General features: G+C 32.2%; 2 protein-coding genes across 3 annotated transcripts; one reads left to right on the forward strand and one right to left on the reverse strand.

The window, feature by feature from the left end:
- Nucleotides 1–5,785: 5,785 nt before the first annotated feature.
- Nucleotides 5,786–9,502, forward strand: LOC120072569 (Transducin/WD40 repeat-like superfamily protein). Its single transcript, XM_039024960.2, has 11 exons — nt 5,786–5,976; nt 6,060–6,151; nt 6,590–6,690; nt 6,820–6,920; nt 7,006–7,072; nt 7,189–7,288; nt 7,407–7,520; nt 7,633–7,770; nt 7,864–7,948; nt 8,505–8,554; nt 8,980–9,502. The coding sequence occupies exons 1-11, from the start codon at nt 5,970–5,972 to the stop codon at nt 9,121–9,123; spliced, it is 999 nt and encodes a 332-aa protein (XP_038880888.1). The 5' UTR covers nt 5,786–5,969; the 3' UTR covers nt 9,124–9,502.
- Nucleotides 9,503–18,428: 8,926 nt separating this feature from the next.
- On the reverse strand, nt 18,429–20,616 carry WUS (Homeodomain-like superfamily protein). 2 transcript variants are annotated; one of them, XM_039027746.2, is made up of 3 exons: nt 19,966–20,616; nt 19,795–19,877; nt 18,429–18,979 (listed from the first exon to the last, which is right to left on the reverse strand). In XM_039027746.2, the coding sequence occupies exons 1-3, from the start codon at nt 20,417–20,419 to the stop codon at nt 18,605–18,607; spliced, it is 912 nt and encodes a 303-aa protein (XP_038883674.1). In that variant the 5' UTR covers nt 20,420–20,616; the 3' UTR covers nt 18,429–18,604. The 2 variants fall into 2 exon arrangements, with proteins under 2 accessions (XP_038883674.1, XP_038883673.1); XM_039027745.2 differs by having other exon boundaries at nt 19,795–19,880.
- Between the last annotated feature and the right edge of the window lie 4,916 nt (nt 20,617–25,532).

A 25,532-nucleotide genomic window follows, 5' to 3' on the forward strand; every position in this document is an offset into this window, starting at 1 on the left:
ACCGATTGAATTTTTTTAAAAAAATTCGGATAAAGAAAGTGTTCTTCAATGGGTTGGTTCAGTGAGCTTTCTCCATATTCCCTTTGATTCCAACTTATTTTGAGTCCCACAAATCAACCTAGAGCACAAGAGGATAGTAAAGAAGATTTTGTGGTGGTCTACACAAGGATTCGGATGATTTTGCAGGTGGAAATAGAGATTTCATTGGTTCGGCCAAGGTATGTTCTTGAAACCCATTAAACTCTATTTTTAGCATGTTTCTTTTCAACCAAAATTAATGAATTAGAATGCTTATGGATCCTGATTTCTTTCGCCAAGGATTCGGAGGATTTTGCAGTTGGTTCGGCCAAGGTATGTTCTTGAAACCCATTAAACTCTGTTTTTAGCATGTTTCTTTTCAACCAAAATTAATGAATTAGAATGCTTATGGATTCTGATTTCTTCTGCTGTGTGCTGGTGTAGATCCAACACCCTTGGTAGCTCAATGGATTCAAGTTGAGAATCAATTTTTGGGTCAGTTTGAAGTGTTCAAATTGACAAGAAGGAGTTTGATTATATATGATATGATTAAATTGGTTCAGTTATATATAATATAATTGACATGATGTATGAGATACATTAATTGGAGAAAAATGACATAAATATGATTTATATCTAGTGGAGGAGAAAAGGACTATAGTTTAAATGTTGCATATGATGTGATATTAAAACTATAGGTAATATATATAATATGATAAGTTAGTTATTATATTTATTTATAATTAAACAATTATGAGATAATTGTTGGTGATTTTCTCCATATCCGTGCGTAAAAGTGGGAGGTTACATTCAGTTTTCATAACTGAAAGGATGAAATGAAAATTATTTTCATTTTGTAAAGGATCGGGTAATCGCTTCATAGAATGTACATTGTCTATCGTTTAACTAACGAGAGCCTACACGATAGCTCAAGTTTTCCTAAATGATTGTGTACGCGTGCATTTTACCTAAATGATTGTCTAAACAATCATACCCGATTACTAAATGATCGTATAGCTTTTATTAAATGATCGCGCGCGAGAGCGAGATTACCTAAACGATTGTCTAAACGATCAGCCTGTTTTACTAAACAATCGTATACCTTTTACTAAACAATCAAGCATCAGTCTATGTGATAGACTCTAAACTCTCCTACTTGCTTTATCGTTGAATACGACCGGGCTTTCCTCTTTCCCTCTACCAAATCCAATAGAGCCCACACCTCTTGGATTCTCACTCCGAGAATACCAAGGTCATTGAGTGGTGGTGTCTAAGTTGCTAGTTGTTCGTGGAGAAGTCCATTCGTTTGCTAAGCTACAGTGAGATTTGGTAGACGATTGGTTTGGCGTTGCAATGACAACGAGAGATAAAGAGAAAAAAAGTTCTTTAAAGGTGAATCTCTTGTTCTTTTGTATTTAATTTGTTGAAAGCATGCCGTAATTTATTATGTGATGCATAACTTGTATATATATTTGTGAATGTTTGATTTTCTGTCACAATGAATTTGGAACGATCTTGCTTTCGTTCATAGGTACTATTTGATAAGAGTTCCTTTAAAGATATCATGCGTTTTTTCTTCCAAGATCGCGAGTGAGGGTTTGGATTGACTTTTGAGCTTAAACTTCCACATTTGTTGTCTCCATCACCTTCATCCTTTGAATCTCCCACCTTTGTTTTCCATCACGTGCGATGTCCTCTAGGTGAAACAAAGATCCACAATATTTGACCATATAGCAACAGAGCTGGAAAACATTCGACTTTCAAATGAAGAAAGAAGTTTGATCTTATTGGATGACATGACAGGTTCAATAGTGAATTGTCTTCTTGACCATTGCCTTACTAGTAAATCGCTGGCAAACAGAGTCATACCAGCGTATTGTCACACTCTGACTGTTTTCAGTAGCTAGGTGTGCGACACTTGGGTGTTTCTCAGGCTTAAAACACTCTAAGAAAGCCTTTAGAGAGGTTTGAGAATGTTTAAGGCACAAAGAGAAAGGGTCGAGAGAAGGTAGGCACTAGAGAGTTTGAGAATGATAGTGTATTGCTTTAGAAGAGCTTGTTGTTTGGTGCCTATATAAATTAGCCCTTTGGGCTATTTATAGTAATGCTCTAACCGACCTAGGGGGCCTAAATTGACCTAAGGAGGTTGGTGGTGGACTATTCTAGAGCTTTCTTATTACATCTTGGCCTATCTGGGCCTTTCTATAATCATCTATGTACATTTTGGAGTCTTCTAGAACATTTTGGTCACTTCCAGATCCATCTTGCACCTTCCAGTCCTTTACTACCACTATCTTTGTCTAGACATATCTAGCATGTGCTAGAGGTTTCTAGAGCCATCCAGATTTATCCGGGTTAATCTAGCACTGTCTAGAGCCTTTTTATAGGTTCCAGCTAACTCTGGGACTGTTCAGACTTGTTTCGTGCCATCTCGGCGTCTTGTGTGGGCGCTGGCGCCGCCCAGCCTTCTCCAAAAGCTTCCATGCTTGTCTAGAACGTGGATGATGCGTCTGGAAGACTGGTGCACATGGGCGCACGCGTGCATTGATAAAGCCATGCAGATAGCATATGGCAGGGGCCTTGAGGCAGTCGTGCGTGTAGGGACCCGTGCACGCTGCGTCTGGGGCGTACGCGTATTCACGCTTAATGAGGTGCGCATGAGTGCTTACCCTTAGTCTCCCGGGGCGCCATGGGGCTGCGGGGCTTCTCTCAGCTCATGCTAAGGAGTTATTTTTCGAAATTTTGAGGGTCGTTTTGTGGAGTGTGACACATTCCCCCACTTATACTTGCAAACGCCCTTGTCGCGCACTTCTTATATTCTTCAATTTTCTCAGGGAACTGCCATAGTAGATCTTCATGTTCCCAACTGGCTTCGTCTTCTGGTAACCCTTGCCATTTTACCAAGTACTTAGTATAGTTGGGAACTCCTCTTCTTTTCACTTTTCTTTCTGCCATAATTTCTTCAATTCTCTTATCGTATTTAGTTACTACGGCAGTCGGGGCTCGAGTAGATTTGCTTTGACTTGGGTCCTCCATGTCTTCATGGAAGGGTTTCAACATGCCTACATTGAAGACATTATAGATCTTGAGCTTAGGGGGCAACTCTACTTGATAGATAGATTTCCCTACTCGAGCAACGATGGGGAATGTATTAGGTATGATGCCCTAAACTCTCGTATCCTATAGTTTGTAAACGCAGTTTTGAACAAACGCTTGTGATGTATAATATATGATATTTTCTTCACTTATTGTCTATGAACATTGGATATTTTATTTGCTTTACCACAAACCAATAAACTAAAATCCCTGGCTTTTGTTTGTAACTTAAGCATGTATGTGGAGACATACAAGTGGATCAATCTTTATTGAAAAGTAAGGAGAAGAGGGGAGGTGAGGCAAATGTTGCCTCGTCTTCAAAGACGTTCCATCGAGGTTCGACCTTAGGGACGAAGTTTGCACCTTCCTTCTAACTTTGGAAAGTGGAAGATGAAGAAGGATGGTAAGGGGAAAGGGAAGGCACTTGCTAACCCACCACCTGTCGCCCAGTGAAATAGGCGTCTGGCGCCGGTTGACAAAGGAAAGTGTTTCCACTGCAACCAAGACAGACATTGGAAGAGGAATTGTCCTCGTTGGTTGAAGAAAAAGAAGGCAACCAAGGCTAAGGCCAAGACAAACAAAGGTAAATATGATTTACTGGTGTTAGAAACTTGCTTTATGGAAAATGATGATTCTGCCTAGATAATTGATTCGGGCGCCACTAATCATGTTTGTTCTTCTTTTAAGGAGATTAGATCCTGGTGGCAGCTGGAGGCTGGTGAGATGACGATGTGAGTAGGCATCGGGCACGTCGTCTCAGCTGTGGCAGTGGGAGGAGTCCAGTTGATTTTACAGAATAAATTTCTTATTTTAAAAGATGTATTTGTAATTCCTAAGTTGAAAAGGAACTTAATGTCTATAAAGTGCTTGTTATAGTGTGAATATACTCTTAATTTTAATGTGGATAAAGTATTTATTCATAAAGATGGAGTTGAGATCTGTACAGAAAAACTTGAAAATAACTTGTATGTGCTAAGACCGTTAGCATAGTTACATCTAACTCGTTAAGTACCATTGATCCCTCTAATGAACAAACAAATTATAGTCCAACTATAAACTAATCCCTCTCGAGTCAGTAAGAGAGTGAGGCCTCAATGTTCAAGACCTATAATTAACTCTTAAGGGGGCCATTCATCTACTTACCCTAAAGATAGGAATGAGCGGTTTTCATCTTATGTAACTATGTTCTCAGTTTCCCACTTGGACAAATCCTCAAAATGACAAGCTTATTAAGTCGGTGAGTCAAGCCACTCTCACCCATACAAATCAAAGGACTCATAGATAAGAGTTCATAATTTACTTAGAATTGAGGTCGAGTTACCTATGGTCATCCTATAAAATGTTAATCTCTTCAGTCAACGGTGTTATAAAGAGAGATTAATCATTTCGCGATCCGGTCTTATACAAACTCTTTATATAGGATACCCTTATTCGCATGTCTCCACATGAACAATTAAGATCAAATCGTTTGTAATACTTTACAACTCTCGTAACAATTACAAAGTGGGTCGTATCCGTAGTGTCACTAGGATAATACACCCAACTTTATCTATATACTACAGACCATTTAAGTTATTACTTGAACATGATCTACCTATATCAGACCATTTAGGTATTACTTGAACATAATCCACTTGTATCAGACCATTTAGGTATTACTTGAACATGATCCACCTGTATCAGACCATTTAGGTATTACTTGAACATGATCCACCTGTATCAGACCATTTAGGTATTACTTGAACATGATCCGCCTATATGTCTACCACATACTATTCAAGTTTCATAAAATAACATTGGATATTTCTTTAATGGATAACAGCATAAAAATAATCAACTATCATTTCAAATAATATATTAACTGCGAGGCTTTAAGGCATACATTCCAACAATTTTCAATAATTTTTTATTCAAAGAAAACACTATAAGATCTTCATATGAAATGATAATATTCTATATAATTGAAATATTTAATCCCACAATTTTTTTAAAAGTTAAAATTCTAATACTACAATGTTCTAACATGCAATTTATATATAACAACATTCATGATCTTAAAAATGAGAAAGTATTAAATATTAAAATATTTTAGAAATGTATCAAAGTATGAAAAAGTTGAGATGAAAATTAGACGCATTCAAATTATGATTTTTGTAAAGTAGATAGAAATAAAGAAAAATATATATACATGCACATATCATAAAGTTTATAAACTTAATTGAGTTATTATTAGTCGTAGTAGGAGGAGGAGGAGGAGATTTTCAATTTTTTTTTTTTTAAAAAAAAAACTATTTACACAAAATAGCAAAACTTTACTCTTCTTTAATAGAGGTTGATAGAAATCTATCAGTGTTTACCAGTGATAGAAACTGATAGAAGTCTATCGTTGATCAACGCTAATAGAAATCTATTAGTCTCTATTAGTGTTTTTTTTTTTTTTTTGTTATTTATATAAATAGTTTGATATTTTTTTTATCCGTGAAAATTTCTCTTATTATATAATCATCATCATCATCATATATATATATATAGATGTGTAATACTCTTAAGGGACCGGGAATACAATCTCCATCCCTAAATGGAGAGAAAATTCTCTCCCGTTTCCTCCCTATTTTTCATCCAATCGAAGATTTTCCGACATTTAAGGTGGGTTCAACGTGGGTCGCAAATTGGGCCGATAGAGTTGAATTCTGACCCAATAGAAGAGCCCGTCTAGATGGTAGGCTTTCTCGGACGTTTTTCCCGCTACCAATTTTAGGCGGTTGAGGACGTTGACTGTTAGGGCATGAAAGCATTCGTAATTCATCTCGACGAAAATTCACCATATTTGGAAGCCGAAGGCTAAATTTTCATCAATGGGAGGTCAGTATAGTGATTCTAGCTCATCCTTGAATGCAATGATTTTCTGCCCTTGCATGGTTAACTTTAATTAATAATTGATTCAGGGGCTTCATCCGAAAGGGAGGAGAAAGTGTCATTGGAGCTAACTGAAGAAATCCTTCAAAGCATGGAAGTCGGCATGACATTCAGAGACTATGTACTTCCACTCCTTTCTCCACTTCATTACTGAATTTCATGAACATTTAATTTTGCGGTTCAATGTGGCTATGGATATGCGATGATGCATTTGAACGTTTAGAGCTTAGAAAATGGAATAGTTGACGATACTCCGATATTTCGTCACATCTCTCCCCCTTTTTTTCACCTTAAAACGTTGGGAGTCGTCGAGTGTTTTGAATTTTGTTGAGCCGCCTGGTCCTTTCATGCCGGCAGTGACAGAATAGGAGATTTAAAATTGGTAGGAAGAACCCTTTTTTTTGTCAAATAAAAAAAAAAAATTCTTGAGTTCAGTCCATCTAATTGACGAGGACATTATTATGTTAGGATGTGTAATTTGATGTTAATGTCATATTGTAGCTTACTCTTCTAGTTTTAATTTTAATGTAGTTTGTTGCCCTTCATTTATTTCTCTCAGAATGGTAGAATCAGTTCAATGGATTTTCATAGGACTTCAAGCTATCTGGTGACTGCCAGTGATGATGAATCCATCCGACTTTATGATGTTGCCAGTGCAACGTATGCGTCTCTTTAATCACGTCAATCTAGATTGCTTTCAATAACCTCGTGTTCTACTAATTTACTACTTAGCTGGTGTTCTATTCTAGTTCCGACCATCTTACTGTTTTTGGGTGTTTGTGGTTCCAGATGTTTGAAAACAATTAACAGCAAAAAGTACGGGGTTGATCTGGTTTGCTTTACTTCTCATCCTACAACAGTGATATATTCTTCAAAAAATGGATGGGATGGTAATGTTAATCTCAGAACATATGTCTTTTTCGTTTGCAAATTCACTCCACTGTTTTTTCTTATTTATTAATTTTATTTCCTTAGAGTCTCTGCGACTTCTCTCCTTGAACGACAATAAGTACCTGCGGTACTTTAGAGGTCATCATGACAGGTTTATTATTATATACGTATTTTTGTTGTCACTATTACCAGGGCTATGTGTTTTGAATCTATGTCTAAGAAATCATTTATGAATTAGAGGACCAACTTTACTCTTTCCCTTCCCAGAGTTGTATCACTCAGCTTATGTGCTCGCAAAGAATGCTTTATATCCGGCTCTCTTGATCGAACTGTGTTGCTTTGGGATCAAAGGGCAGAGAAGTGCCAGGTGATGTAATAGACATTAAACTTACACCTGCCATGTCTCCCCTTCCTTTTCCATTCCCTAAGATAATAAAGAGAGTAAAAACTTTCATCAACTTAATTTGAGCATATCTGTATGTTAGGGTCTTTTACGTGTACAAGGAAAGCCAGCTACAGCATACGATGAGCAAGGTGTGGTCTTTTCCATTGCCTTTGGGGGTTACATACGGATGTTTGATGCTCGCAAATATGAGAAGGTTTAATAAATCGATAATTTTGCACATTCGTGTGGTTAACTTTAAGGTTTATTCTTCATCTATAAATCTTATCCTAAATCTTCTTATATGGTGAAACTTTTGAAAGTTATAGGGTCCTTTCGATATATTTTCTGTTGGGGAAGATATATCTGACGCAAATATTGTAAAGTTCAGTAATGATGGGAGACTCATGTTGTTGACAACTTCGGATGGGCATATTCATGTTCTTGATTCTTTCAGAGGAACACTAGTGAGTTATTTTTTCCAATGCTTAGGGGCTTTACATTATAACTTGTATGCCCATATTGTCCCTGATATGGTACTAATCTCATTGTTGATGTAGTTATCTACATACAATGTAAAACCCATTTCTAGCAATTTGACGTTGGAGGCATCTTTTAGTCCAGAGGGAATGTTTGTGATATCAGGTAACCGTGAATCTTACTTGTGTTTGTTGGATCAAAGTCCAAAGGTATATCAAGTTGTAGTATTATGTACACTTCTCGTGGAGTTACTCAGTTATTCAATCTCCCAAAGATAGCTTTTAGATTTATCTCTTTTCAACGCTCTGTTTTGGTGTAAAAATACACATGCCATCAAGAGCCATAGTTCAAATTTTCTTGTTGGAATTGGAAACATCTTTTGTACTCCCTATAAAATGGGCCTCTTTTTGTATATCTTTGGATAATTTCATTCGATAAATGAAGTCGTTTCTTATCCCAAAAAAAAAAAAAAAAAAGGATAGCTTTTAGATGTTTTTATGACTGTTTCATGTTCTCTTATGAATACACACACATCTATATTATGTATTACACTATTACTTGAAGTCTCATCCATCTTATGTTTATTGATTATATGTAAAAATAAAAGATCAACAGTGACTTAGTCAGCTTGAAAGAACGGAGGGGCATAAAAAGAATTGAATGAACAGTTTGGTACTCTTTTGGGATCTTAACTTTTTGGGTGTTTGTGCACACGTGGCAGGTTCAGGAGATGGCAGTGTTTATGCTTGGAGTGTAAGGAGTGGAAAAGAGGTAGTGGAAGTTCTTCACTTATTTAACTTTCACTTCCCCTTTTCCTTTTGATAACTTCACATCACAGTTTTTATGTTATGGTGGTCCAAACAAGTATCACATTGCATGACTTCATAGAACAAGTAAATGACAGAGGATTCTAATTGTCGTAACACATACCAGAATCTTGTCTTCTGTCACTATTTTATTTTGGTTTAAGATAAACATGTTGAAGGTTGAATGATTTAGTTTTGGTTTGAATTATAAATGTACATGAAATGCACGTCTGTTGCCATACCCGCTAACTGTATCAATTGGCGGTGAAAGGCTCTAGTAGGCAGTCAGTAATAAATTGAGGATTAGATATCTTTTTAAAATGTATGCTTAAGCATTCGAGACTTAACAGTCCCATTGCCTTATTATTTGTGCGTTTCTGTTTCACCCAGGTTGCAAGCTGGATGAGCACTGAAATGGAGCCTCCTGTCATAAAATGGGCTCCGGGAAGTCTAATGTTTGCGACTGGATCTTCTGAACTGTCATTTTGGATACCTGATTTGTCTAAATTGGGAGCTTATGTAGACAGAAAATAGAAATCTGCTGCTTTGCATCGAGGTTTAACAAAGTGAAAATGACATCTCTAACATCAAGTCATGGGAGAAATGTCAACTTGTAGATACCATCGGATGATCAATAGGAAGTGAGCAGCAGCTATGCACTTTATCATTGGTTATCTGCATCAGAACAAGGTTCCCAGAATTGTTATTGATGCTCAAGCTGCCTGATAAAAATGCTTGAACTTTTAACTAGGTTACTGGGATAGAAGATATCTAAAAAATGTATATCAATGAAAGGAAGACTGTCCTTAAACCTGTACATGATTATGGAATCAATACGTTCATAATCACAATGTTGATTTATAGCACCCAAAGGTTCTTGATTAAGTAATTTAGTTTACATCGTTCTTATTCATCCTACACAGAGCAAAGCTTTTCAATCATTATTGTAAATACTCCTCTTCTTCGCCTTTCCTAGTATACCATGGCACACATCATTGTTTGCTTATACCACGTTGCAGAATATTCTCTACTAATTGGTTCCATTTCTTTTGTATGTTATATTAAAATTCAGTACCATCTCAGCATCATATAGTAAATAATTAACATCACGGATCATTTCTGGATTAGGAATCAATTGTTTAATGAAGATTTCTATTCTCTTTTTTTATATCTGGTTGGAGTAACAGGTAGAAGAAAAGGCAGGGTTTATTGCAGAAAGAGCATGGACGAATATGGAGTGCAGAGTGCAGTGAGTGTCAGTTGTGATCAAAAGAAGCAGGCAATGGTAAGAAAAATTTAATATTTTGAAAGGGTCTAAATTGCAAATGAAAATAAGAAAAAGGGCATGCATGCGTGGGTTCATGTCATTTGGGCCATGTTACTGGTAAAGGACATTACGTACTTGAAGCCTCAAAAAGCTTTAAAGATCTTCTTCGATCCACAACTAAATTTTTACTGTACCTATCAACCATGAATAGAAGGTTTGTCTTCACTTTTTTTTTTCTCCCTCTTCTCTCTGCTATTGACACTCAGAACCTCCCCAAAAGACATTAGAGTCATTCGGAAGCCATAAAGTAAGACAATTTGTCAAACCAAACAGAGAAACGCATCCCCGCCCAATATCTTTTTGATTGAGACCTTATTATCAATGCCTCATTTTATTAGCATCGTGGGTTGGAGACCCCAATAATAAATTGCCAATAAAAGTTCCGTATCCTTTTCTGATTGCTTTTAATTTCATTATATGTTTTTTTTCACCATTGAAAATACACTGCACTTTGATGAAAAAGGAGTTCAGCAGTTTCTTTTCCATAATTCTATATTTTGGATGTCTAGATTATCATCACTAGACTTCGGTGTTTGTTTTACTGCTTTTGTTAATGTGAGTTAAGACTACAATTCAATTAATAAAAATTAGGTCAGAGTTCTTATTTCCTATATGAACAGTTGATTAGGACATTAATTACCATTTCAAAAGTGGATAGTTTTACTTTCCCCCACAACGCTTGTGTTTCCTTAATGGAGTTTCATGGTTCGCTTGTGTCATTTTGCTGGATTTCTTTGGTCTGAAGTTTGCTATGTCAAGTGATGTTTTAGTTATTAATTTATTTATGCTCTTATCAAATGTTGATTAACATCTACTTATTTTTACCATAAATGAAATTTATTAAAATAGTAATATAGACATAGCTCAATGAATACGACATTAATTACCTTTCTCGAGGTCTCCACTTTAAAACTTTTTTAAATTAAAAAAAAAAAAATACAGGCAGCTTAATTGATCTTGCCCAACCTTGAAAACAAGGAAGTAATCTGATAGAAGCTGTTTCAAAACCCAAAGGACTAGGAGGAGGTATCAACATGTTTAGTTATTTTTTCAATGGGATTTTAAAAAATAGAAAAATAAGGAAAAATATTTACATAAAATAGTAAAAATTTAATTTCTTTATTAGAGTTTGATAGAAGTCTATCAATATTTATCAATATTTTTTTTTCTATTTCTATAAATAGTTTGACATTTTTTCTATCAATTTTTTTTTTATTCTTTTGAAATGTATATGCTTAATTAGTACAAAATGAATAACATAATCTAAATACTCTCAATCTTCTAATCTACTATATTAGAAAAGACGACTACTCTAACATGCTGAATGCTTAAATTTTCTTGCACTATTTTTTAATAATTTAATTGAAAAACAATCAAATTGACAGGAAAATTAGTTATAAAAATAGAAAAAGCGTAAAGTTTCTTAACATTGTTTAAAACTATATATATATAGAAAAGGGAGAAATATCATTTGACCCCTAAATTTTGGATTTAGTTTCTATTTGATCTCTAGGTTTTAAAATGTTACATATTTGAACCTTAAATTTTGAGTTCTATTTCAATCTAGTCTCTAAATTTCAAAATTTATAATTTTACTATTGAGATTTGAGTTTTGTTTCAATCTAGTCTCTAGGCTTCAACATTTTACATTTTTAATATCAATTTGTCATCAAATACTCACTTTCAATCACTGGCTTTAATTTCTATTAATTAATTAAAAATAATTATGAAGTGAATTTTGAAAGATTAAAAAAATAGTGAAACTTAATTAATTATAATTATTTTAATGATTTTTAATTTTTTGACATAAATTATTGTTGAAGATGAAAAATTAATATTTAGAAAATAATTGAGGTTAAAATTGTAAATTTCGAAATATAGGAGTCGAATCAAAGCAAAATTCAAAAAGTATTTTTCTTAAAAAAAAAAAAGGAAAAAATAGTAGGTATGAATTTGGAGAGCGTTGGGAAAGGAAAAAAAAAAAGAAAAAGAAAAAGAAAGGGCAAAGAGTGATTAGTGATGGACATAGTGAAATAATTAAGCGCAATTTACGAAGTAGGGGTTCAAACTTCAAAATATATACTCTCTATGAAAATGGCTGCATAGACATTCTCCATCTCTCATCATTTTATTCTTCTAACACTTTACACTCTACTACTTCACACTATACAACTATACATATACTTTCTTTTTCACTTCTCTCTCTTCCCATTTATTCAACTTGAAATCATTGCAAAATCTTTTCCATAAACTGTACTACTACTACTACAACTTAACCCTATTATTCTCTCCCCCCTCTAAAAAAACCCCCTAATTTATTGAAATGATAAAACCAAAACAATGCCTAAATTGCAAAGGAATACCCATCAAATTTATATTTATTTAAAAATTATTCATCTTTTTTGAAAAGTTGTTATAATATCTTTTTAAGTCTTTTAACCTTTCATAAATGTTAAAATTATCGATTAGAGTAGAAATTTTTTAGAATTTTGGATCAAAATTGATACCTAAAATAGTTTTGTGGGATTATATGAAATGATGCGGTGGTATTCATGCTTCAATTTTCATCGGTATTCTAAAGGAATATTTCTATTTCAAGAATAATTTTGAAACATTTATGAAAAATCAAATATCATATTATTGTAATTTTTGAAAGAATATGAATTTAACAAAATACATCATTTAAGATGAATGGAGGAGAAAAATCATGGGGCAATTTCTTTCTTTCTTGGGTCAAAATCTAGTTTTAAGAGAGAAAAAAATGGTTTAAAAGTTGAATGATTGTTTCATTTTCAAGTTTAGGAACTAAAATAAAAAAATTTAAAAGTCTAAATATATTGAACACAATATAGAATAAATTAGAAATCAAACTATCAAATTAAAATTTAAGGAATAAAAATAAGACTTAGAGTCTATGTAAATATAAAACTTTCTCACACGTCCATCGACATAGTTAATAAAAGCCTATTATAATAAATGATTGACATGATGTGTAATTTTTTTTTAGTGATTTTACATAAAGAGGCCTATTAAACACAAGATCAAGTTTGATACATCTATATTTTGAGATAGAGAAGAAGGGGTAGGGGTGGGGGTGGGGCCATGAAAATCTGGACATTGAAAAGCAAATGAAACTGGAAACATGAGCATGCAGATGAAAAGAGATGCAAAATATTGGCCATTCCATCAAACAAAGACAAATGTGTTCATGTTGTCAGCCACCAATATACCATATAACATTTTGCTCTTTCACTCTTTCAATCATCTTTCCCCTCTTTTAACTTTAATGCCATTCCCTTCAACACCAAAAATGCTTCTCTCTCTCACTCTTCCTCCAATCAACAAAACCCCAAAAACCCTAAAAATAGAAATATTTTGATTTGATTTGTTTTCCTCTTTTCATGAGTTTTATATTTTGAAAAGTGTTTTTTCAACAAGTTAAGCAGACCATCATATCCTACATTATCTCAACTGATGCTACATGGTGGGGGAAAAAACTTTATTTTTAAAAAAATATTATGATGCTTTCACTATCCCCTTAAATTGGGAGACTTTCTTTTAGTCTCTCCTTTATATACATTTTACTACTTAATGAAATATTTGCGTCGGTGATCTCTTAAGAAAAAAGGTTATATCATACTTAAACCCCATTCCAATCCGTTCACTATCATTCCCCGTATAGATATTATTGAAATGATTATAGAACACTTTCTCAATCGTCTCATTTGTGGTGTAGCTAGTGCCATTATTGTCTAATACCTTTGTAATATAGCTCCTTCTCTGTCTAGCCGTGTAAATTTTGTGGAAAAAAGCAGAGTTTTCATCACCTTCAAGAAGCCATTGCTTTTTACATCTTTGGACTCAATATTGCGTTTCTCTTTAAGTTGTTTAGATAAGTTTTGAGGACAGATCTTTGGCGACTATCCATCTCACTGAGCTATTGGTTGCACTCAAGGAGGTCTATTCAATCAATCTCTTTGATCCAAGCTCTCTTAGCTTCTTCAGTTGGAGTTTTTTGCCTATTCTGCCAATTTTTTATGGGTTGGGATAATTGTTTGAGCTGCCTGATGAAAGAGTATCTTGGGTGGTTGATAAACAACTTGGATTGGTCTCCTATAAATGATATTCAAAGACAGTACCTCTGCTCCCCCTTTGATGAAAATGAAATACACAGTGCTTTATTCTCAATTGGCAACAACAAAGCCCTTGGACCTGATGGTTTCACTATGGAATTTTTTTAAAAATCTTGGAACATTTTCAAAGTTGCTTTTATAGAAGTGTTCTAGGATTTTTTTTTTTTTTTTCAAAACAGTGTAGTGAACAACAATGTTAATGACACCTACAATACTCTTATTGTCAAGAAAATAAAGTGTAACAAAGCCTCGAACTACAGACCTATCAGTCTCATTACATCTTTGTACAAAGTCATTGTCAAGACCCTTATAGCCAGACTCAAACAAATGCTCGCATACACTATTGCTGAAATCAGTTGGCCTTTGTTAAAGAGAGGCAGATCACTGATGCCATTTTAATGGCTAATGAAGCTATCAATTATTGAATAACAAAAAAAAGACAGAGGCTTTGTGATTAAGCTAGATATTGAAATGGCCTTTGACAAAATTGTTGAAAATTTATTGATTACGTGTAGCATAAACTGAGAAATCTACTATATCGGCCATCAACATAAACACTAGTCGTGCAAATGAGGTAGCAAACAGATGGGGTATCAAGAAAAAGATCTTACCAATCAATTATTTGAGAGCTCTACTGGGAGGTAAGCCACATACTGCTTCTTTCTATGAGACAATATCTAAAAAAATACAAAAGAAGTTGAATAATTGGAAATACTCATTTATATCTAAAGGGAGCAAACTTACTCTCGTTCAATTCACCCTCACAAGTCTACCAACATACATGCTATCTATTTTTAAGGTATCAACAATAACATGTTCAAGGTATCAACCATCAAAGAGAATTTGTCCATTCAAAGCAGTAACATCAATACCCAGACAAATACAATCGTGATTAAGAACATATGGAAGGCCTACATTCCAAAAAAATGTAAGTTTTTTTTCTTTGGAATCTCTCCCACCAAAGATTAAACACTCTCGATGTCCTTCAAAAAAAACTCTCCAACCACACACTAAATCCAAATTGGTGTCCCCTTTGCAAAAATCACAATGAAACTATGGAACACATATTCATACAGTGTCTTTTGGCTTCATCCCTCTGGACTATGATGGAAAAATTACTAGGCTGGCAGAAGAATTTTAGCACAATTAAGGAACTTTGTGAAGACCTTGACTTGATGAGAAATGCTTCCACCAAAGATGTCATTCTCTTTAACACCATTACAGCGATATTATGGACTTTGTGGACAGAACAAAATAGTTCTATTTTTCAAGGTCAGTACAAAAGCACCGTTAACCTTTGGGAGGATATATGCTCGCTGTCTGGATGTTAGTCTTGTAGAAATAAACTCTTAAAGGATTATGGCCCATCAATAATTGTCATAATCTTCAAGCTTGTTATAATCTTTAATTTATATTTTCTTATAGTTGTTTTTGTGCTTTTATCTCGAGCCTTTTGAGAACTTTTGTAATCTCTCCTTGTGCTTAATGATAAATCTTTTGGGACATGATGAGGGTGCTAAGAAGGTGTCCATCTAGTAGAGATGTTCGAATACACTCCGAGTATCCTTTTCTAAAAATCTCATTCCATCCCAACTATAAAGTTTTTTTTTTAGTTCAATTAAAAGTTTAGGTTTTTGAAACAGTTTGTCTAATAAAATATCTTGATTTTAATTTTATGTCTAAATGTCCTTGAACTTTAAAAGTGTATAATAGACCAATTAACTTTTTTAACTTTGTATAATAGGTGACCTTTTTTTAGCAAAAAAAAAAAAATTAGAAGAGAGATGAGATTAGTAGGTACATCGGGATTTCTCAATTAAGTTGATATATCCATAGCATTGAATTTTCAATTTTGTATCTAATAGACTTTTCTTTTACATATCCATCCTTTAAAACAATTGAATTTATTATACACAAAATACAATGTTTATATGACTGTCATACACTTTGTATTTTGTGTATGACAATACTATAAACGTTATATCTTGTGTATAAAAAGTTCAATTGTTTAAATAATGGCATCCAAAAAATTTCATTAGACACAAAATTGAAAATTCAATACTCTCTTAGACACAAGAGTAAAAAGGTTAAGGACCGAATAAATTTTTTTAAAAAAAAAAAATTTAAGACTTATTTGACGCAAAATTGAGAGTTTAAGAATTTTTTTATAACAAAATACTAGAGAAAAGATTAGAAGGTACAACGGAAAATCTCAACTAAATTGACACATCCTTAGTATCCTCATCACTCTCCGGGCCCATGGAATTTAAAGATTTATTAGGCACTTTGAAAGTTGATTTGGCTATCCTTATTAGACAAAATATTGAAAGTTCATAAATATATTATTATATATTGTTAGATAATTTAAAATTTATAGACCAAATAATAGACACACACCACTAGAAGATCAAGGACCAACCTTGGTAATTTAACTATTTTTTTAACTAATCATCACATAAAAGGTTGGTGTGGATTCTAACAAGTTATTGAAAATAAAGAACAAACAAAATATGAGTAAATATTAATCTCAGAAGAACATCAACCATTTTGTTAAAGAAAATCTAAAAGTAAAAAGGTATAATTTTCTTAAAGTAAGGGTTTTATCTTTACTATATTAAAAGGTACATGTTGGTGAGTCAAGTTTGGACAAGTGTTTAATAACTTCTTTAATTGACAATTTTAATATGTCATTATTTTATTTTTTTCGAAAAAAAATGATTTATCAACCTTATAATAATTTGTCTTTAATTTTTATTATATAAAAATATGAGATGATTTTGTTTCAGAAAAAAAAAAGTGAGATGATTAATAATTATTTTTATACTTATTTGTCCTCTATGTAGTTTTAAAATTTCAAATATACACCTAATATGATAGTTTATACTCGATTATTTTGTTATTTCTATTAAATTTAAATAATATTTGTGTATAAAACTAAAATGAAAAATTCATCAGATTTTCTTTTAAACTTTTGCATGTTTAATTTTTCAAATCCGCCGAGGACTTCGAAAAATAGAAAATAAGAAGGAAGGTTTTCGAAAATAGGAAAATGAATCAAAATATTTATAAATATAGCACAATTTCAGTATCTATCTACAATAGACTATTATTTGTGTCTGATACAATAGACATAGATGGTAGTCTATTACCGTCTATCTCAGATATGCTGTGATATTTTATTATTATTTATTAATATTTTCAGCAGTTTTGTCATTTAAAATAATTTTTTAAATACAAACTTAAAATCATTACCAATTTAAGTTTTAGAATTTAAAACTACAGGTTAAAATATGTTTTTGAAACTACATTCTATGGAAATGATCGACTCTTAGTTTTTTAAAAAAAAGCTTCAGAAGTTTAATTAGAGCAAACAATAGACTTGGTCAGTCTATATTCCAAACTTTATATGATCCATAATATATAATTTCTTTTCAATTTGGAGGCATAGATAGATCCTTCCATTTTTTTATTTTTTAATTTTTTGGAGGAAATAAATCATTCAATCTTAGAGGGGAAAAAAAACAATAGGCGTCTCATTAATTAATAACTATTCTCAAATAGAAGTTTTTTTTTTTTTTTTTAAATTTGCAAATTCGAGTTAACCCCAACCTCTAGCACAGGATTAGTGTGTAACAATTACTCTTTGTAATAGTAATTTATGGCCACGGGCGAAATTAAGGCTTTTCCTTGGTTCATTCAACAATATACGTGAGATGACTACAAAATTTTTTGTTACATGGTGCAACATATAGAACTAAGTGATTACTCCAACTTAGTAATGATCTCGACCAAACATGTTTAACTATGAAGTTTTGATAGAGATCTAATGCATTAGTACTAGTATGATAGCACTCACATACTTTATGTTGAATCATGTTCATATTCTATGTCAAGTCTGAAAAATCGTTTGGTATATTGTTATAAAACTGGAACGAGCATAATATACATGTTCATGAAGCTACCAAGCATCCTCTCCAAGTGATTATTCAAGTTGTTTGGTCTGAGGTTTTTCTCTATTGTTCTAAATGGCTCGAGACTTCTATTGTGGGACCCATGAAAGCGCTTCTTCTAAAGACATTTTTTCTTGAGTTGTGTGTGGATTTTTTGTGTTTGGTTAGTTGTGGTCATTGTTAGTGTGTTTTGTTTATGTCTTGATTTGTGAAGTTCAATTAGCTAAATTAATATAGTTTTCTAAAGCTTCCAAATGAGCACATAAAATAATTAAAAAATATATTTTTTTAAAAAAATAAAAATTTCACAAAACAGCATTTAATTAGACCATACTTGAATGCACCAAAATAGTGCATCCAGCGCCTAAGTTTTTCTCCTTCCAAATTATTAACGTTTCATCTTAAAAAGCACGAGGGAAACAGAAATTAGGTACCCATTTTACAAACATCGGGTTTCACGATTGGGATCATAAAATTAAGAAACAAAGATATTCTAAAGTATCAGTTTCAGCACCTAATTAATTAAAAAACACTACTTTTTAAGCAAACTGATCATATAAGTTAATTAACTTCATAATTAATTTAGAAGTACTTTGTGGGTTTCATCACATTCCATCATCCGGTGAGATAGCGGCGTAAGAGTTGAGGCTGAGTTCGAGCGAAGCCCGAGAACTGGCGGCGCCGTCGTCAGAGCGTCCGTACCAAGTGGTGGTGTAGTAGCTGTCGGAATATTCCGGCTTCATGCTGCAGAAACCACCGAGATTCCGGTCACCGTGGATGGGAAAGAGGGGGAGAGTTTCGATATCTTGGTCCTCGTCTTCCATGGATTCTTCAACATATTTTGTCTTTTCAAAGACATTGGCTCCCGCTGCCGCCGCCGCTGTCGGAGAAGAATACGGATCGACGCCAATCCATGATCCCATGTTGTGGCTCCGATACCCGACTACGCTGCTACCTCCTCCCGACGATATTGAACATTCCTGAAAGATGGGAACGAATGTCGTAGCGGAGTCAGAAATTTTCGTAGGGAGACAAATTTATTTTATTTTTAGTTCAACAAGAAGAATACAAAAATTAAAAACCCATTTGGATTGATTCCAGAAAAAAAAGTATTTTTTAAAAAAACTGATTTTTATTTAAATACTTTGGATAAAAATGGTTAAAAACATTGATCTATTTTTTTTTATTCATTTTTAAAATTAAATACTTGAAAATACATTCCAAACACACTTTAAAATACATTTAGATGGAGCATAAATACATTAATGAGTTGTACTATACCCTCTTTGACAAACTCTTAACAAATGTAAATATAAAATTTTTCATCCAACTTTGAGTGAATGTTATTCAAAACTACTTCTAATCACTCACTTATGTACCTGCACATATAAAATCATGAGTTCTGAAAATTAAAATTTTTCTGTTAGCAGATTTTTTAAAAATACAATTTTCCAGCGTTTCATTAATGAAGCTGAAAATCTTATAATTGAAAAGTTGGGGAGAAACAACAAGCATAAATTTAGAAAACCAACAACGAAAATGTTATCAGACGGTATAAATGTTCACTTTATTTTTATTATTATTATTATTATTTGTAGTGATTATTACTGCTCTCTCAAACAAAAAATAAAAAAAGAAGCAAAAGTTACATTTCTTGACTTCATAATACAGGGAAGGGAAAAGAAAAAAAAAAGGAAAAAGCTTGTAGGGGGTATAAAGAGAAAATGTTTAATGAAATGAATCATATGGAAAAAAAATTGGTTGGTCAAATAAAAGGTTTGGTAAAAGAACATACTCTGAAACTGTTGTCAAAAGTGGGAGACCCATATCCGTAATTTCCCATATGCCCCACGGCAACCATAACGGAAGAAGATGGAGCTGCTGCAACCACAAGAAATCAATTAATTAAAATCTCCACGTAATTACAAAAAAGGAGAGAGAGAGAGAGAAATAATGGGAAATTAACCTTTGTTGTGGAACAATGGAGAAGAAGAGGAGGAATCGTGAGGCTTCCAATTATTAATATTATTAGTTGAAGAAATATGTTGGTGTTTTGGTAAAGGAAATTGATGTTGTTGATGATGATGAGTGGGGGAAGAAGAAGCAGAAGCAGAAGCAGTAGTAGTGAATCTTTTTTTCTGTCTTTCACGAGCCTTATGGTTCTGAAACCAATAAAAAACGTTTTTGCCTTCAATCTTACCGTACTGTCTAAGCCTAGCAGAGATCCTCTGAATTTGATCAGCACTTGGGGACCTAACACCATTGTTATAATAAAGCTCTTTCAATATACGTATTTGGTCAGTGGTTGGAGTCCAACGAGTACTACTTTGCCTGCATAAAAACCCACCTTTCCCATTATTGTTATTGCTTCCATCTTGATCATTTACTTGCTGCTGCTGTTGGTGTTTGGGAAGATCCATATGATCCAAAAGGAAGAGTTGTGTTGGTTTGAACAAGGGTTATGAGAAATGGGTTGTTGTGTGCATGGAAATTAATAGGTGAAGGGGGAAAAGGGGATTATAATGAAAGAAAGAGTGGCACATGGAGTGAAATCAGAGAGAAATCTGTGAGAGAAGGACTGAAGATGACAGACAGAGAGAAGATGATCATAAAAAGGGAAGGGACAAAAGAGGGCTTAGAAAGAGTGGGTATTACTGCCCTTTTTTTTTAGTTCTATTTCTTTTCATTTTTATAAAACCTCCCCACAAAATTTATTTTACCAGAGGGGTTTTGAATGAATGAATGAATGGGGGTTGTGCTAAAATTTCTTTTTTGTTATACTTCTTTTTGCTTTCAAAACTTATTGTTTTCTTTTGGGGTTAAAAATTTTATTAGGAGTATCAATTTTTCTTTTTTTTTTTTTCTTTTTTTTGAAATAATAATTTAGTTTATCAACTCTAAAATGTAATAGTGCAGTTATTATACTTTTAATTTTATAAGAAAGATTTGATAATCAAATTTGATTTGGTGTTGCTTTGTTGGTTTTTAATTTTTTTTTCGGCTAAAAAACATTTTTAGGTTTCAAATATTTATAGAAGTAACGACTTAGGTTTTTCTTTTTGAAAATTGAGTTTGTTTTCTCACAATTTCTTACTCTTGATATTTTTTATGCAAAGGCATTTGACTTCGGTAATTTTTAAAAACAAAAATAAGTTTTTGCTTAAAATTATATTTTTAGTTTTCAAAAATTAGTTTTGATTTTTAAAAACATTCGTAAAATGTAAAAAATATAAAAAATAATAGATGGAAGGGATGTTTATAAACTTAAATTTTCAAAAACATAAAACCAAAAACCAAAACTTCGTTTAGTAAACATTTGAATTTTTATTTTTGAAAATGAAGTATATAGACACTACATTTCACTTCCAAATTTCTTTACTAGTTATTTATTTTTATCAATGGTTTAAAAATCCAAGTTAATATTTGAAAACTAAAAAGAGTAATTTTTAAAAACTTGTCTTTGTTATTGAAATTCGGATAAAAAATCAACCATTATACTTTAAATCATTGTAAAAAAATTGGGTGGAAATTTGCTTAATTTTCAAACACCAATAATGAAAAGTGAAATGGTTACCAAATAGGTCTCGAATGATTACCAAACGAAACCTCTGTTCTCAAACTTCACCGTACAACAATTTTGATTTAGTTCATATACCATGAAAATTTTGATCAAAATTAAAGAGTCAATTTTTATTGCATAGGGACTTAGTCTCCATAGTCTGTAAAAAGAAAAGAGATCAAATTAATTTTAGTGATATTTTTTACGACAAGAATGAGATGTATACAAATTGTAAAATAAATTATTACTTTTTTATTTAAAAAAAAAAAAAAAGCATATGAATATAAAATTCATCCAAATATATTATCAATCCCTTCCATTCTATTCTATTCCATTCCATCCTATCCCAAATCTTTTCAGGCCAGGGATATTTCTGTACATGCAATAAAAAAATAATGGGTAAAACAGTAAACTTGAAGATTCTTAAAATAATAATAATGCTGATCCTTCCAGTTGAGTTTGTTGTTGTTGTTGTTGTCTTGATCACATTAATTAATTAATAATAATGAATTTTGGTGAGAGAGAAAGAAGAGGGTGGGCTTACAATTTACAGTGTAGGGTTTCTATTTTATGGTTGTGTGAGGGCTAGAAAACAATAATAAAACAGAGGTGTGGTGTAATTTTAAGGGTTATTGTACTTACAAACTTAGGGAGAGGCTACCCTCCAACCCCTTCCCTCCTTTGTATCGGAAACGAGAAGATACTCTGTTCCATAAAGTACACACCCATTCAACCTCTCCTTGACAGTGATAATTTTTTTTTATATATTTCAGAATATATTTTTTTTTGTTCTTAAGTTTTGCTCTAATTTCAATTTGGACAATAAATTTTAAAATGTTACACATTTAGTTCTTAAACTTTGAGTTTAGTTTCAATTTAGTTTCTAATTTTTTTTTTTTAACAAAATACGTTTCATGAGTGATCATTAGGTGCATCGGGTCATTTCAACTAGGTTGGCACAATCATAACATCCTCATCATATCCTAAAAAAATATATCCATTCATTCAAAATGAGCCGTCGGTATAATGTGAGGAAAAGAAGGCCAATTTAATTCCCAAGGTTTCAAGATTTACACTTTCAAACTCAATTCTACATTAAATATTCATTTTTTGTCGTTAGCATTAATATTTATTAATTAGTTTAAAATAATTATAAAGTGAAATTTTAAATTTTAATTTTAACATTGATGAATAAGTAAAATTTAATTAATTATAAGGGTAGTTGTTTTAAATAGTAAAATAGCTAAAAACATTTTCAAGTATAGCAAAATATCATTGTTTATCAATGATAGACCACGATAAACATCTATTCTTGACACTAATAGATGTCGATAGACTGCGATAGGCACTATAACTAATAAACAGTATATTTTACTATATTTGTAAAACAACATGATTACAATTTTTATAATTCTTTTAAATTATTTGATAGATATGAACACTAAAGACTGAAAATGAATATTTAGTAAAAAATCGAGGTTAAAAGTTTCAATCTTGATACTTAGGAACCAAATTAAAACAAAACCCAAATATCAATGGTAAAATATAACATTTTGAAACCTACGGACTAAATCAAAACTAAACCAAGAAACATGAGGACTAAATATATAATATTTTGAAACCTACTTAAGTATCAAATAGAAATTAGACCCAAAACCTAGGGGTAAAACATGTATTTTTACCCATTTTTTAAATCTCAGGGCCAAAAAGATATATTTTTTTTTTCAAAAAAGAATTTAAAAAAATTATAAACCTCCCCTTTCATTTACAAATATGGGAAAACCCAGCTGTTAAAATTATCTCTTTGTTTTTTAAAGAAAAAAGGAAAAAAGATTGAATCTTTATGAAAGGTAATGGATCTGTTTGCCTTCCTCAGTATAGGAACATTCATATCTATTTGGATATATAGGGCTTTAAAAACCCTAAATGGGTTCTATAGCATTTATGTTGTAGAACTGATCATTTCATTTTCACTTTGAAGGTTGGTTTCAACCAAATTCAATAGACTCCATTGTTATTATTTGAAGAAAAAAAGGATCATTGCATATATATATATATATATATGGCTGCAGTTAAATTTAATTTGTATAACTCGAGGGTTTTGGCTGCAAAATTTATTGTTCTAATTTTGGCTTGAATAACATTACCTTAAAAAGGCTAAGAACCAAAATTAGCTCCAAATCCTCTTCTGCTACCTCGGAGGTTTGTTGGGCCTGTCTTAAAAATTCTCTAATCAGTAAAAAAATAAAAAATTCAAATTCAAAAATTTTAAAAAAAAGGGGAAAAAAAAAACTGTCCCTGATTAATCAGCTCAGAAAACCAGTTTTGATTAGATGTCTTTGGAAATTGATTTGGGAAATGGTAAATTGTAATAATGAATTTAGTTTATTGTTTTTGTTTATCTATTAGTGTTCTTTTTGGCTTCTTTCAGTAGTAAACTAGCAAAAATAACTTTCTTTTAATCGAGTTTTTGTTTTAATTTTATGATAATTTTATAATTATGATTATTTCACAATTTTATAATCTACTTTTTGAACTTGTGTTTCAAATATTATAACTAATTTTTTAAAAGAAAAATATATAGTTGAATAAAAATTATATATGTTCTTCTTATTTTGGATTTCGTTTAAGGTTTCGTTGGTGTTTAAACTAAAGAAAAACTAATTAGACAAATAAATTAGTTAATATAGGATTGGCTTTGTTTCTCTTATTTTGGATTTTGTTCGAACATGTAGTCTGCTTTTAAAGTACACATTTTTTACTTGGAGTACTCTACATAAACGCCTCAACACACCTTAGAGAAATGTCAAGCTAGACATGCTTCATTATATATCTTAATCTTAATTGACGTGTCTACTTAAATCATCAATTGACCCAAAAGCTTAAACTCATGAATGAAGACAAATTTAATATAATATTTAACACTCCTTCTCATTTGTGGACTCGTAATATGAAAATGGATCAAACAAGTGGAAACGAATATTAAATAGGGGAGGAAATAACAATGCAGAGGCTTAAACCTAGGACATCTTGAAACAACTTACTTCAATATCATCTTAAATCACCAATTGACCCAAAAATTTAAGCTCGTGAGTGAAGGAAAATTTAATATGATTTCTAACATGTTAGAGATGGTGGATCATTTGTTTATCAATTGTAGATACTCAACTTCCATTTAGGACCGTCCACAATGATGTGGCTGTCGTTGGTTTCCCTCAATCATGAAGCTCCCTTGTTGAACAACTGATTCAACTTAAAATGAACTCTAAAGTTGGAATTATGTGGAGCAATTATTGCTCTCTTTATAGCACATTTGGCTCGAAAGAAACAGAAGAACTTTCCAAAGCGTTGAAAAACCTCAAAGTCATTTATGGGATATATTATATGGTTGGCAGTCCTTTGAACACCAAATTCGATCTTTTTTGTAATTATGATGTCTCTATTATATTACTGATCCCTCCAGTGATTTTGCATCTATTATAACTCTTAATTGGAAGGCTTTTCTCTAACACTCTTTATGCTATCTAATTTGTATTGAGTTGTTTAGTTCTCTACATACATATAGAACTTTATTCTCTTTTTGAATGGATATATCACTATTAGGTTCGGGACATGGTAATAGTGTTAATAATATGCAACATTACCATGGTTAATTATTATTTTTTTATTGAGATATATTAAAAGAAAATGATTTTTTTTCTCCTCGAATTCAACCAGCAATGTGGGAGATCGACCCACATACATAAGTTGTTGTCAATTAATGAGTGGTGGGTAGGTAGGAACAAACCCTTAAGAAACATAGTTGATTAAATCCTAAAGCTATTAAAAATATTCAAACATGGTAATATTTAATTTAATATACGAGATGTTTTTATAGATCTTGACCGAGTCTAGTTCAACATTAGGACGGCATATCTTTGAAATTCGATTTTACAAATTAATTAAAACCATGCCCTTGCCCTGCCCTGCCCCGC

Source organism: Benincasa hispida, chromosome 3, assembly GCF_027475165.1.
Source record: "Benincasa hispida cultivar pf3 chromosome 3, pf3_genome.v1.1, whole genome shotgun sequence".
Classification (NCBI taxonomy): domain Eukaryota; kingdom Viridiplantae; phylum Streptophyta; class Magnoliopsida; order Cucurbitales; family Cucurbitaceae; genus Benincasa; species Benincasa hispida.